This window comes from Rhea americana, unplaced genomic scaffold (genome assembly GCF_003343005.1).
Source record: "Rhea americana isolate MKP2758 unplaced genomic scaffold, rheAme1 scaffold_608, whole genome shotgun sequence".
Classification (NCBI taxonomy): Eukaryota; Metazoa; Chordata; class Aves; order Rheiformes; family Rheidae; genus Rhea; species Rhea americana.
The window spans coordinates 65948-80164 of NW_028186766.1; the positions used below are offsets into that span (position 1 = coordinate 65948).

Here is a 14217-nt window from a genome sequence, read left to right on the forward strand (position 1 = left end):
CTCCCCCGGGCGGCGGTGGGCTCGGGCACGGACAGAGACCGGCCCGGACCCCCCGCGCCCGGGGCCGCGGCGGCGTCGCGTGCGCCCGGCCGAGGCGCCAGCGCTGCTCGAGCGGCCGGGGCTGGGGCCGGGGCCGGGCCGGGGCACAGCGACCCCGGGCGCCGGGAGAGCAGGGGCTGGGGCCGGGCAGGACCGAAGTCCCCAGACCGCCGTGGGGTGCTGGCGCTGGAAGGAGCGGGGCACCCAGTGCTCTGCAGGACGGAGGCACCAGGAGCCCTGGGGCTGCAGAACTGGGGTAGCAGGAGCCCTGGGACTGCAGGAGTGGGGCATGAGGAGCCCTGGGACTGCAGGACTGAAGCCACAAAGAGCCCTGGGGCTGCAGGACCAGAGCCACCAGGAGCTCTGGGGCGGCAGGATGAGGGCACTGGGTGCTCTGGGGTGCAGCACAGCCAGGCGCCCAGTGCTGACCACAGCTCCTGCCTGCAGCCTCTTTGCCAGCTCGCGGGATGCCCTGGCACCGCAGCCCCCCGGGAAGGGGGCCCAGCCCACGGCTCCTGCCCTGGAGGGGGGTCCGGCACCAAGCTGCCGCTGCAGCCCCGCCGCACCCAGCCCCAGCAGCGGGAGGCTCCAGGCCCGCCGACAGCTGAGCGTCGCCTGCACCATCTGCTGCATCTTCATGGTCGGGGAGGTGATAGGTGAGGCGGGGTGGGGGCGAGGCCCGGGTGCCGGCTCTGCAGAGGCCGGTGCCGGTGCCAGCGTCTCCACTCGCYGCAGGCGGGTACCTGGCGCACAGCCTGGCCATCATGACGGACGCGGCCCACCTGCTGACGGACGTGGGCAGCATGTCCGTGAGCCTCTTCTCGCTCTGGGTCTCCACGCGGCCGCCCACCCGGACCATGAGCTTYGGCTGGCACCGCTCGGGTGAGGCCTGGGGGGGGCATGGTGCTGCAGCCCCACGGCCGCCGCAGGCRCTGACGTCTCCCCGTCCCCGTCCCGCAGAGACGCTGGGTGCGCTGGCCTCCGTGCTCTCCATCTGGGTGGTGACCGCGGCGCTCGTCTACCTGGCGGCCGCCCGCATCRTCAGCGGCGACTACGAGATCGAGGCGCGAGCCATGCTGGCCACCTCCGCCGGCGCCGTGGGGGTCAACCTGGTGTACGTCCCCCAGTCGCCACCGCGCCCCCGCCCCACGCGTGCGCCCCGAGCCCCAGCCCTGGCCCCAGGGACATCTTCCATCCCCATGCGCTCGTGGTGTCCAGCCCCCGCGTGCAGCCCGTGGTCCCACATCCCCTGGCCTCCTCGTGCAGTGCTCGCCCTCAGGCCTGGCCCCAGCCCTGGCTCCAGCATGCGTCTGGCCCCACGTGCATGCTCCAGCCCCACACACATGCCCCAGCCCTGCAGCCCTGGCCCTATGCATGTGCTCTGGCCCCACATGCGTGCTCCAGCTCACACATATGCCCCAGCCTTGCAGCCTTCTCATGCCCATCCCCACATGTGTGCTCCAGCCCCACATGTACACCCTGGCCCTGCAGCCCCACACGCATGCTCCGGCTCTGCGTGTGCCCCACACCTGACCCAGACCCAGACCCGCCCTGCCCCTGCTGCGCCTCCAGCCCCTGGCTCCCGGCTGGGATGGTGCTGAGCTGCCTGGCTCCCTCCAGCATGGCCTAYGTGCTGCGCCAGTCCAGCGCCGCCCACAGCCACAGCCCGGGCTACGAGAAGCTGGAGGAGGGCCCCGGCGGCTGCTTGCCCGGCCGCACGCCCCTACCCGGCAGCACCAGCGTCCGCGCCGCCTTCGTGCACGTGGTGGGCGACCTGCTGCAGAGCGTCGGCGTCCTCGTGGCCGCCACCGTCATCTACTTCAAGGTGGGTGTCCTGCTCTGCCCGGGGCGGGCGAGGACAGGGCTGCCATGGGGCACCAGCCCCATAGCCTCACGCAACCTCCGCTCCCTGCAGCCCCAGTGCAAGATTGCAGACCCCATCAGCACCCTGCTCTTCTCCGTCTTCGTCCTCGGCTCCACCCTCACCATCCTCCGTGACGTCTTCAGAGTCCTCATGGAAGGTGAGCGGTGGCCGGGGCAGYGGTTTTGGGGCTGCAGCGGTTTTGGGGCTGCGGCGGCCTCAGCTCCCGCTCGAGCGGGGCCGTCGCCCCCTGACCGGCGCCGTGGCAGGGGCGCCGCGCGGCGTCGAGTTCAGCGCGGTGAAGGAGGCGCTGCTGGCGGTGGACGGGGTGAAGGGCGCCCACGACCTGCACATCTGGGCCCTGACGCTGAGCCACCACGTGGTGTCGGCGCACGTGGCCGTGGGTGAGTGCCCCCGCGCGTGGCCCGGCACGGCACGGTGCACGACCGCGCTGGAGCCCCGCGCGCCCGGCCTGAGCGGCGCTGCCCCCCCAGACGCCGGCGCGGACCCGGAGGCCGTGCTGTGGGACGCCACCGCCCAGCTGCGGAGCAGGTTCGGCTTCGCGTCGTGCACGGTGCAGGTGGAGCGGTACTCGGAGGAGACGGCAGCCTGCTGGCACTGCCAGGACCCCCGCGCCTGAGCCGGYGGCGCGCGGGGCCGCCCCGGAGCAGGGCCGCAGCTCCCCTCCGCCGCCCGGGCTGCACCGGCTCCGCGCGGGGACAGCGGCCCCCGGCTGCCCCCCGCTCGGAGCCCAGCCGTGCCCCGGCTCTGGGGAGCTCCCACCGCGGCAGGCCGGAGGGACCAGCCCCGGGCATCCTGCGACGGCCCCAGAGGACGGCGGGGGACCCCGCGCCAGCAGCACCGCGCACCGGGAAGGAGGAGCGCGGTGCCCCAGCCCCGCTCCGGCCGGGAAGGGGCCGCAGCCCCACGCTGCCCCAGCACCAAGCCTGGCACCTCGGCGCGCTGCCCGGCTGGGGGACGAGCGAGGAGTCCCTGCCACGCTGCAGCCCGATCCGTTCCCTCCTCCGTGAGTCAGTGTCTGTTGCGCTTGTGGAGCATGTCTGTCTGTCTGTCTGTCTCATCGTGCAASAACGCCAGGCTGCGGTCCCAGAGCCCGCAGGCTCCAATAAATGCGTCCGAGAGCAGCGGAGTGTCAGCAGCTGCCGCGAGGAGGGGATGGGGAGAAGGGACGCCTGGGTCTGCCCGGCCCTCCCAGGCACTGGCGCTTTCCCGAAGGCCCAGCCCCAGCCCCACGGCAACACCAACAGCCTTTACAAAACAAACACCATTTACTGCACAGTTAAGACCACAGGCTCAATGTGAGCGATTCCAGAGCTCCCGGCACATCTGCAGGCCCTGGGCTGCCCCGCTCCGGCCGGGGCTGGCCCCAGCAGCCCCTGCCAGCTCCTGCACCAGGCCACGCACTGCGGGGACAGGCCCACTGCAGGGAGCCAGGAGCAAGGGACGAGCACAGGCCCACACGCTTGCAGGCTCACAGGTGCTTCCCCCGTGGCAGGGCCAAGCCCCACAGTGCAAGACTCGCAGCTCAGCCAAGTCCCCCATCAGGGACTTGGAGCCCGTCCCATCCCCTGAGGCCAAATAGGGCAAAAAGGATCCGTCTAGGCCCAGAGCATGAGGACAAGTGCCCTGAACATCCCAGGCGATAGCCAGGAGCAGTGTGCCCTCCCCCCGGCAGGCAGGAGCCCCACGAGCTGGGCGTGCAGCTCCCCTGGGGCCCTGCCAGCGCAGGCTGCCCGCCTGGCCTGGGCTCCCACGCGGGGTGAGCGCGCACCGCAGGCAGCACGAGGGATCACACTGTGCTACTCGTCTGGCAGCGACGAGTGCTCCGTGGGGCTGGGGCTGACCGGCGGGTCCCTGTACAGGGAGCTGAAGCGGGCACGGCTCTCCAGGAGCAGCTGGTGGCCCACGCCAGATGCCAGCCCCGCCAGGCAGTGTGCCCGCACGATGCCAGCCTGCCCTCCCGACACGAGCCAGCCATGCGAGTCCAGGTTGGGGCTGAAGCGCACCTGGGGGAAGAGAAGAGAGTCAGCGGGGACCAGCTGAGGCCCTGGGACTGCGGTAGCCCAGGAGGCGGCGCGTGGAAGCGGGTGGATGTAGAGGTTGGCTGCAAGCCGCTGGGGCAGCTGTGCAGCACCTGCAGGTCTGCTGGGAGCAGGAYGATGTTCCCCCTGGGCTGGGCCCAGGGGTTGGGCACGGCCTCCCCCCTCATGTGCTATCCCAGTCTACGCGTATCACCCTGTATCTCAGCCTGGCAGGGAGCCTGGCCCGTGGCAAGATGAAGTGCTAAGACCTTTRGCCTCCTCAGGCTGCTGGTAGTCAGCTAGGTGGGAGGAAGCCCAGAGCCGAATAAGGGGATGGCATGCACCACAGCCTCCTGCCTGCCCCGCTCCCCCTCCCCAAGTTGTGAGGGGGGCTGCTGGCCCAGCGCAGCCCTGTCTCACCTTGTGCAAGGACTCCAGCTGCAGGCGGTCGAGACTCAGCTCTGCCTTCACCTCCTGTGTGTGCATCCTGCGCATGGGCTCCCGGCTTGGGAAGTTCTTGAAGCTGCGCTGTGAAGCAGAGGCACAGTGAGGGGCCAGATATGTTGACAGCCTTGTCCTGCTCCCCAGAGAAAGCCCACCACAATGCCCCCCAYGACCAGGGATCAACAGTCACCAGGGATCACGCTCGGCTTGCTCACTACTCAAGCTCCCTGCCAGCAGGAGGAAACACTCTGGTCAGGCCTAGCCCCAGGCTGACGATACCGCAGGGTCCAGGCTGCAGGGAYGTGGGGCAGCATGGTAGATCACGGGCCAACCGGTGCCCTGCAGGAGGCCAGGGGCTGSTGCACACTGAGGAGCATCTCCATACACTGTCGCCCCCCAATCTGCCCAGCCACAGCCCAACAGGCCCCTCAGCCTGCTCCCACATCTGCAAGGTCCCACGCACGGTCAGGAGCACCCCCAGCCCCACGGGTCGGTCCCCCTGCCCTCRTACCAGGTCCGTGTCCCGGAAGCGGATGTAGGTCTTAGTCACCATCTCGCTGTAGAGCCTGGTCTTTGGCAGGGCTTGCTCGCCGCCCTCGGGTCCCGCAGGGCCGCAGGGCAGCAGATCAGCTTTGTAGACTGGCTGTGGGGGAGAGAGGGCTGAGGCCAGTGGGTCTCTCTGTGCTCCAGGGGCAGCTGCTGTGACCCCAGGCAGTGCCGATCCCAACTTGGGAGACACGACCTGGGCCCAGCCAGCTGGGACCGTGCTGGGGCTGTGAGGACCCTGCAGAGTCCTGCCCTGCTCTAGAGCACCATGGGCTCAGAGGCAGGAGGAGAGGAAGAGGGTTCTGGCCACTGCGCTATGCGACAAGAGAGGGCCAGGTCTGTCCTGGTCACAAATCTAACCCAAGAGGTCCTTGTTCCAGCGCCTAGCCTCCTGCCACCGCTCTTCCCCACAACATGGCCTGCTACCTACAGCCACTGCCTGTGCCCCGAGACAAGAGCACAGCAGCCTCCACCCGCAAGCACAGGGTAGTGGATGTCCAGGAAAGGACTGTTTACGAAGCCCCTTTCTGCGACCCAGACACACAGCTGCCAMCCTGCCCAGCCTGACGTGCACCACAGACAGGCCCCACCGAGACAACGGGCTCTTACGAATCTGCGCTCTGAGGGACGCTTGATGTTGAGCGGGTTGACAGCCAGGTCAGGCAGCACCGCAGCCACCAGCTCCCCGGTGATGTCTCCAGCAGCCACCGTGTTCAGCCAATCTGAGCCAGAGATGCTCTGCAGGAAAAGGCAGCTCTAAGACACCAGGGTCCCAACAGGCTCGTCAGGACCACCCAGCCCAGAGGAGCCTCCCTCAGCCAGGCAGCGGCAGCACTAACGCACACCCCCGGACACAGCCCTGCTCCCCAGGGGCAGGGCCTGACTCACAAATGTAGCCAGCTTGGCCGCAGGCGGAGACAACACTTCACCCTACTGACACAATTCCTCATCCCAGGAGCAAAAGATGACCCCAAGAGCCAGGGGCTCGCATGGGTTTGGCAGTTTGCCCCCCACCTTCATGCCCAGAGCTGCAGGGCCAAGCTGCTGCCAGGTGTGAGGTGGCACCCACCCCCCTGGCCACGGCTCCTCAGGGCTCCCCGGGGACAGGACTGTACTGCACAAGCCTCTTACCCACACAGTCCCCTTGCGAGGGGCCACAAAATAAGCCTTGAAGCCTAGGTACCCAGCATCAATATAGTGGATCCCACAGAGACCATAACTGCAACAGAAAAAGAACATGAGGACAGTGCCCCTCGCTGCTGCCCAGGGGCAGCGAGAGCCAAGCAGCCCAGACGGAAAGCCGCCTCCCCAGAGACACAGGGATCTCAGCTGGCAGTAGGGAAGGAAGGGGAGCTGCCTTCTCTCCAGCAGCAGGTAATACCACGGCTCAGGGCAGCTCTTGGAAGTTAAGAGCACGTTAAGATCCCAGAACCCCTCTGCAAATTCGTGTCAGTCCAGGGACACCTGTGCCAGAAGAGGGCACGCAGCAACCCCAATGCCCASCCCAGCTCCAGGGCTTCGTCCTTCCCATCCTTGCTTCCTGCTCACAGCCGTGCCACAGGATGGCATCCCCTCAGCTGCACTAACGCTGTGCAGCTGTGCTTGGACCCATGATGTGTGCTTGCCACCCCTGTGGCAGGCACTAAGCTGGCCCTGGCACTCACGAGGCATAGCAGTTGTCCTGGGCCACCGTGACCCCRTTGTGAGGCAGCAGCCAGGCCACCTCGGTGCTGAGGAACCGCTTAATGCTGTTGATGGGCTCGTAGAGCCGACGCAGGTCCCAGAACTTAATCTTCCGATCGTTCCCCGCTGTGACCAGGAAGTTGCTGAGAACCAGGAGAGAGGCAGCACTCAGATCCCAGAGCAGAGCTGTGCCCTGTTCCTGCTTCAGGAAAGGAGCGGCCTGATCCTGTAGCAGAGCACTGCTGCCACAGGCAGCAGCTAAACCATCCCTCACTCCACAAAGCACAAAAACCAACCTGCTGCCAGGCTTTGGTGCCTCGGAGGGCCAAGCACCCTCAGAACCAAGTCCTCTTAAGACCAGCTTTGCAAGGGAAACTTGTTTCCAGGAGCAAGCCTGTTCTCCTGAGCAGGGCCCACAGCTTGCATCACGGGCCTGCTCTCACCTGTTGGCCTTGCACCACTCGATGCTCCGGACAGCGTGGTCGTGGGCCAGGAAGCACCGGAAGGGGTAGAGCTTGAGGGAGCCATCAGGCTGGCGCACTCGCTGCAGCAGGGACTTGGTGGGCAGGTTCCAGATGGCCACAGTGCCTGGGGAAAGGACAAACGTCTGCAATGAGCTGCTCCATCACCTTCCTGACCTTGTGCTGGTGGATGGGCAACGGCCCAGCAAGGGGCAGAAGCAGTCAGGCTGGGCTGCAGGAGCAGTGAGGCACAGCAGCAGACCCAGAGCCAGGGCAGGCTGCTCAGGGCAGGATGATACTGCTCAGCTACAGTAGGTCCTGGCAGCGCAGCACAAAGCTGCAGGTCACCCGAGGCCAAACACAAATTCATGTCCAGGCAAGTCATGGACAGATACGGATTAAACCAGAGCAAAGTCCTGGAGCTGACAGGTATGTGAGGGGGCCTATGAACCATGTCAGGGAAAGCCACCTCCCTCCTCCAGGGAAGGGCAGAAGGTCCTTACGCATCGCTAGCTCCATGCCAGCACTGCCTCCCACTTGCTGCTGCTCAACTTGACACTGTCCATATACCTTATTCTCAGGATCCCCTGTCCCCTGCCCCAGGCGGAGGCAGTAACCAAGCTCACTGCATGCCCCTGTCTGCTGCAGTGAGGACTGGTCCTCTCCTTTGCTCCCTGCCAGCTCTGCCGTGGGCTGCAGACTCTCTCACGCAGCAGGACTCACCATCATAGAAACCAGCTGCGAGGTGATGATGGGGCTTGGATGGCATCCAGGAGAGGCTGAAGCACTGCCCACACTCAGACGCATTCCCTGCCTGGATAGAGCCCACCCGGAGGGTGGCAATACACTGTACCTGGAAAAACAAAAACAAACACAGATCACAGCCCCATGCTGTTACCACCCGTGTCCCAAGAGACAGGGACACACAGGTTTGGGATCAAGGCGCTACTCTGCCACCCCAGACGTCCTGGGCCAGCGAAACCTGCCAGCTTCCTGACTGCCTCCCCAGCTCTCCCACCCACACTGGGCAAGAAGCTTGCTGGGTGCCAGCCCCAATGTGGGAACACAGTGGTAGAGGACACTGACCTTGCAGATAAGGTGCTTGTGGAGGAACCCATCTAGAAGAGAGCAGAGGAGGGTCAAGACAGACATCAGCTCTCCTAGAAACTCCCTGTGGCGGGAGCTGTTCAGCAGCCTAGAGCCTGGCTCAGTGTTCCCTGCGGTCCCGGCCGGGGTCCCAGTCCCCATCCTGCCCACCCAGCCAGAGCAGCATCCCCACCAGGGCCTGTGAACAGCTGGCAGGCAATGCCCAGCAGAAGACAGGAGTAAATGGATCAGCAAATCCAAGACCACGCAGAGGCATGACCTCCAGGAACTCGCCTGCGCCAGAGGGAGAAGAGCACTGAAAGCTCTTCAAGCAGAAATGAGAAAGGTCTGATGTTCCCTCCCTATCCCAAAGATCTCACCAAACACACGGGGATCCCACTCCAAGTCCCTTCAGCTAGACCACGGCCCCATCAGGGAGGAAACTGTGCGGGACACACCGCTGCACCCCGCAAAGCAAGGCTGAGCTGGTCAGGCCACGCCTGTGCCAGGGGACCAAAAAGCCAGGACAGCAGTTCCAGGGAGCTGCCCCACCGCGTGCAGCCTGACAGGGCCCCTCTATGCCCAAACAGCTCGCACGAGGTGCCTACAGGCCCTCCATGCACCGCCTCTGTTGCTGGAGGGTCTGCCCTGCCAGAAGCATGCGAGTACTGCAGGGCCCCTATCCCACACCTCTTGGGCCAAAGGACCCCGCATCCAGGGTGCGGCTGACTGAGATATCAGCAAGCTTTCAGCAGAAAAACAAGTGCATCTGCAACTCAGAGCGCAGCAACTGCAGGCAGAGGTGGTGTCACGCAGAGATACAGAGCAGCCATGCATCTTCTCTGGCACTTCAATTACAGCAGGATCAGGGAGCAGAGAGCAGCCACGGGGAAGGCACTGGCTGTTCACGAGGCAAAAACACCTAGTGATGGGCGTGGGGGCCCCCAGGGAATGCAGCACAGTTACCCAGTCAACCCAGGAGCCTCCAGCAGGGCCCCAAACCATGTGTGACACTGATGCTACAGCTACAAATCCCCACTAGCACCCTCACCCTGACTGCAAGGCGCACAGACAGCACGCGCAGCCAGGCTGATGCTACGTGACAGGACTAAGTCTGTCCACGAGAGCTTTGCAGGCTGGGGAAGGATCCGTGCCTGCTGCAAGCGTCCCACGTGGGGGCTGCGGCAGCAGCGCAAACCAACTGGAACCAACAGTCTGAACGGGGGTCGGGAGAGGCTGCACCAGGGAACGGCGGAGGGCCCCGCGCCGGCAGCAGCACGACGTGCTGATGGGGGTGAGCAGCCACGCTCTGGTGCAGGAAACCAATCTCCCGTTGCCAGCAGTGAGCGCACAGGCTGTCGGCCACGGCTGAGCGACCACGAGCAGCACGCACAGGTCATCAATCTTGCTCAGCACCCGGCAGATGAGACTATTACAAGCACCATTAGCCGGAGTCTGCAGAGTGCTCCAAACCCCAGATCCCCGCWACGACAAACCGCTCACAGCTGGGCTGGAATAAGCAGCTCTGCCACGACCGGGCAGGCCCGGTGCCCTGSCACGACGCACAGCCCCTGCCACCCCCGCAGCCTTCCTGTAGCAAGCGGGCGGGCAGGCAAGGCTGCGAAATACGCTACTGCAGGCTGAGCAGACACGTGCTGCCCTGCAACGCTGCTCCAGCCGTAGCAATGGGAGGGGCTTCCAGCAGCAGCATGCCCTACCCAGGCTCAGCTCCAGGCAGGGCTGTCCTGGGAAGCCACGCGCTGGCCAGGCTGCTGCAGCATCCCCCAGCTGCCGAACCCGTCTCTGGTYGGCAGCGTTTCAACGTATCCTGAAGCTGCTCCCCAAAAAGAGCTCCCAGCCGCTMTCTCTACCAGAAGCCACACCAAAGCCAGCAGTAATGACAGCAGCAGGGCTGCCCCACCTCGTGTCTGGAGGCTGGATGCAGCAGGCTCACGGCACCTTGCTGCATCACAGCTCCCAGGCAGGGTGGATGGTGCAGGTCTGAGCACCGTCCCTCCTTGACAGGCTGCATCAGGCAACCACAGCCTGCCCCATGGCTCTGCCCCACCAGCACCACGGCCACGGGCTGCAGCTGCCAGTGCTCCCCTGCCTCAGCACAGCACGCCACAGCCTCTGCAGGCAGACAGGCCCTGGGGCTCCACTGTCCACCCTCCAGCACAGCGGGACGAGGGTCAGGACGTCCCTGCCCCACTCCCCTGCCAGGCGGCGCAGCTCTTCCTACCTTTTACCTGGGTTCTCTTACAGGTCTGCAGGGCCTCGGGGTGCGGGAGGGAGTACAGCACCACCTTGCCGTCYGAGAAGGCCACGGCCAAGAGGCCCAGACGGCTCATCTGAGGATGCTGCAGAACAAGACACACATGCTCAAGCTCTCAGCAGCTGTGAGCTGTGGCTTCCAAGGGGTGAGGGCCACAGAGGAGCCATGCTCCCCTGCCTGGCGAAGCTGACGCCACAGCAAGGACAAGGAATTAGAGCTGTCAGCTCAGCCTCCTCCCAGTKCAGACCTACCTTCCTGGAGGTGGTGGGCGGCTCCCAGGCACCGCTCGGGCAGAACTTCATGTCCCAGACGCAGCCATGGTCAGCAGCGACACCATAGGCCAGCCCAACTTTGTTGGCAGAGCTGCAGGCACAGTTTGAAGCAAGAAGAAGGCAGGAGCTAGCACCCAGCAACTACAGTACACGCCAGCAGCAAAGCTGGGCTCTAGCACAACCTGCATGGTTCGGGCCATGGCTGGCAGCCCTGGGAAAGGACAAGCCTCCAGGCACTGGCAGGTCACTGCAGCCTGCTCAGAGCTCCATGGAGCTGCAYGTGCAGCCCAGAGCCATACTGAGAATTCAGCCAGCCACTGAGGGACCCGACACACCCCGTTCCCCCTGCCCCTCCCTGCACGACAGGGGAGGGAGGAGCACAGCCCCAGTCGATGGATTGATCGTATTCCCATGCGAGGCCGCTCTCCAGCCGCATGACTCACCCCTCCTCCTGCTGCAGCGTGCCCAGGCTCCAGAGCTGCAGAAGCGCGGGGCCGCCGTGCAGCCCAGCCACGCTGTGCGTCTCGTCCATGCTCTTGTGGGAGTAGAGAGCCACGTACTGAGAGGCCGCCGAGCCCTCCGGGGACGGGCACCACTCCATCGCCCACACAGGGCCGCCCACGAAGAAGGACACGTCCAGGCGCTCCTCATGGGGCTGCAGGGAGTTAAACCTGCAGCAAGGAGGCAGCTAGAAGCACCTGCCAAGAGCAGCGCTGCCGCAGCGCATGGACCAAGGGAGGACAATGCTCAGCCAGCACAGGGCACCACACAGGATGGGACCACTCTGTTCTGCAGCAAGATCCCAGGGCACGCTGTGTGGATCCACTACCAGCCCTGCTGGACCGCTCTGCTGCTGACCCAGATCTGCCAGGGCAGCAGCCACCCACATCAGCTGCTTGGGGTCCCAGGCATTACATCCACCCCCTCAGCAATCCCTTGCGGCAGCCCTGTCCACAGACCTGTTTATTCTCTGCAAGGCACCATCTTCTTCAATGCCTTCCCGCTGAATTAAGAAAAGGGGAGATCTCTCCTCCGCTGGCAGGTATGGGGCAGCTTCACTGGAGRGGCAGAATAACGTGAGAACATGCCTCCCCTCACAGTCCTGCTCTGGGGACCACCTGTCCCTCCCCCAGCCCTGCCCCAGGCGCAGGGCTCTCCCAGCCGGCCGTGCCCAGCACCCACCCAGCCCAGCATGCCCTGCTGCAGACCCCTGGACTGCCTGAGGGTCCATGGAAAAAAATAACACAAGACCCCAGCTCCTGCTATGAAGAAGCTAGAACCTGATCCCAYGAGAGGGATGAAGGATACACCACTAGCTGTGTCCTTACTGCCCRCCAGCCTCCTCGGCTGCAGGCCTCTGACTCTCCCCGCCCCAGCTGCCCACGTCATTACCAGGACCTGCCCCATCATGCAGCCTGATGGCAGGCAGTGCCCGTTCCACGCGTTCCCTCCCAGCCCCTCTCCCTTCCTGCACCGCTCAGGCCAGCACCCAGGAGACGGTCGGTACCTTTCAGAGAGGCACGTCCACTTGTGCACCAAAGGGATCCAGTCAGGAAACTCCCACTGTGAGTAATTCTGATCCCGCCTGCAGCACACAAACCAGACATCAGAACAAATCTCCCTTCCCAGCCCAGGTCCAACCCCAGCAGCGCAGCCGACCCGGACTCGGGGCTCCCGAACATCCCGGGCGTGCTCCCGACGGCACACGCCCCTCTGTCCTCATGCCTCTGGCAGCGAGGACGTACAGGACACCAACACCCACTGCTCCGCCTAGCCTCCCCCGAGCCCTCCAGTGCCCACACTCATCTCGAGCTCTCCACTCACACGCTGCAGGTGAGGCTGGAGCACTTCTCCACTGGGGCCATGATGGAGTTGTGGAAGCCGTTGGGAGCGAGGCCTCGGCACTGAGGCTTGGATCTCTGGGCACAAGAGCAAACAGGCTCAGAGCAGGACCTGGCCTAAGGGCCCAATCCCGCCCGTCTCTGCCTGCCCAAATGGTCCCACGAACCCCTGGAGGGACAAGGCTAATGCAGCCCAAGAGCACAGAACTCTTTCCCACCTCAGCTGCAGCGCTCACCCAAGACCGTGCCAGTGCAAGCTCAAGACACAAAATCCTATTCGTCCAGGAACCACAGGCCTGCTTCTCCTAACCCTGCCTTTACCTCCCTCCCACGGGCTTCAGCTGGAGCCCTGCACTCCTCTCCTACCCTGTCCCCGCCACCCTTGCTCTGCTCACGGTTAAGACAAAGAAGCTTGTGCCTGAATTCATGCCTGACAGGCACCATGCCATCCTTGACAGCATCCTGCTTCAGGGCTGTTTGGGCTGCCTCTGCCTCAAATACCGAGGGGCAGAGGCACCACACTGTAACTCTACAGCTCAGACACTCTGTGTGGTTTACCCCAGGTGATGAGCAGGAAGCCGCCAAGGCAAAGAGCCTGCCATTACCCCTGCAGATGACGTCTTTGCACCGTGCCCTCGGACAGCCTCTGGCTCTGACTCCGAGACCTCGCTGAGCGGCGCGTCGCTCCCCTCCTCCTCCTCTGCCTGCAGCAACACCTCCTCTGAGGGCACAAAGTCAGCATCTCGCACAGGGTCATCACCATCTGTTTCCTCCTCCTTTTTCCTCTGGCTACGACGCTTCTTCTGGGCATGCTCGAGCTCTGGCTCCTGGGTGTCCTCTGTGGATGCTGGGAGCTGGCACACAGATGTCAGCTCCTCTGCCAGCTCCTGCAGGTACAGCAAAGCCCTAAGACACCGAAAGCATTGCACACAGGTGAGCAGAGGGGTCATGGTCACTTAGCCCTCCCAGACCAGGCAGACGCACCCCTCCCGCCTGTGGGCTGGGAAAACGCTTTGCCCCAGCACCACCACAACCAGGCTGCACCAGAGCCCACCTCGATGGCAGCATGCAGCGTCCAGGCTTACTGCTCTGGTACGGAGGACATCCCTTCCCTTCCCTTCCCTTCCCCAGGGAATCCCAGCCTCCCCGGGGGCTTTGGGACCACACAGGGAAAGCATCCAACAGGCTACGGTAGTACTCGGCCCTTTGGCAGCCAGGGCACGAGAAAGCCAGAGACCTTCCTGCAAGGGTCCTCAGCAAGGGCAGTTCTGGCTGCATCCTGCTGCAGGCAAATCACATGCTTCACCACCCCTCCGTGCACCCCAGAGGGGCAAGACCAAGGCAGCTCCTGCCTCTCTCCAACCCGGCCAGCTCTTCCCCTGCGAATTTGAGCTGCGCACAAGTGCTTGAGAGACACCAGGCGCTGYGTGAACCTGCTTTCAGGTACCCCAGGGCACTCAGGAACCCCTCTGCAGCGGTGTGGGCTCATGCAGCTTGCTTCCCTCCCCCCCCCCGTCGTGGCCTCGTCAGGAGATGAGGAGGCCCCTTCCCCGCCACGGACACCCCCCGCCCTCAAACAGCCACCCCACAGGGGCTCATCCGCGGAGGCCAACACTGCCGCCCGGGCGAGGGCCTCCCGGGGCAGTCGGCCGGTCCCGGGGCCGGAG

At 64.8% G+C, this 14217-nt stretch overlaps 2 protein-coding genes across 5 annotated transcripts; one reads left to right on the forward strand and one right to left on the reverse strand.

Moving 5' to 3' along the window:
• Nucleotides 1–328: 328 nt before the first annotated feature.
• On the forward strand, nt 329–2540 carry SLC30A3 (solute carrier family 30 member 3). The gene is made up of 7 exons (XM_085319992.1): nt 329–695; nt 775–921; nt 1000–1153; nt 1660–1864; nt 1955–2060; nt 2170–2304; nt 2395–2540. The coding sequence occupies exons 1-7, from the start codon at nt 329–331 to the stop codon at nt 2538–2540; spliced, it is 1260 nt and encodes a 419-aa protein (XP_085176118.1).
• A 630-nt stretch (nt 2541–3170) lies between these two features.
• Nucleotides 3171–13688, reverse strand: GTF3C2 (general transcription factor IIIC subunit 2). Of its 4 annotated transcripts, none has more exons than XM_085319982.1 (16): nt 13156–13688; nt 12534–12628; nt 12217–12294; nt 11669–11767; nt 11153–11380; nt 10689–10800; nt 10405–10522; nt 8163–8194; nt 7800–7929; nt 7059–7203; nt 6597–6758; nt 6064–6151; nt 5542–5670; nt 4898–5029; nt 4363–4465; nt 3171–3927 (listed from the first exon to the last, which is right to left on the reverse strand). In XM_085319982.1, the coding sequence occupies exons 1-16, from the start codon at nt 13498–13500 to the stop codon at nt 3215–3217; spliced, it is 2709 nt and encodes a 902-aa protein (XP_085176108.1). In that variant the 5' UTR covers nt 13501–13688; the 3' UTR covers nt 3171–3214. The 4 variants fall into 4 exon arrangements, with proteins under 4 accessions (XP_085176108.1, XP_085176109.1, XP_085176111.1 ...); XM_085319983.1 differs by having other exon boundaries at nt 3634–3927; nt 4363–4470; nt 13156–13686; XM_085319985.1 differs by lacking the exon at nt 3171–3927 and having other exon boundaries at nt 4378–4465; nt 4898–5025; nt 13156–13687.
• Between the last annotated feature and the right edge of the window lie 529 nt (nt 13689–14217).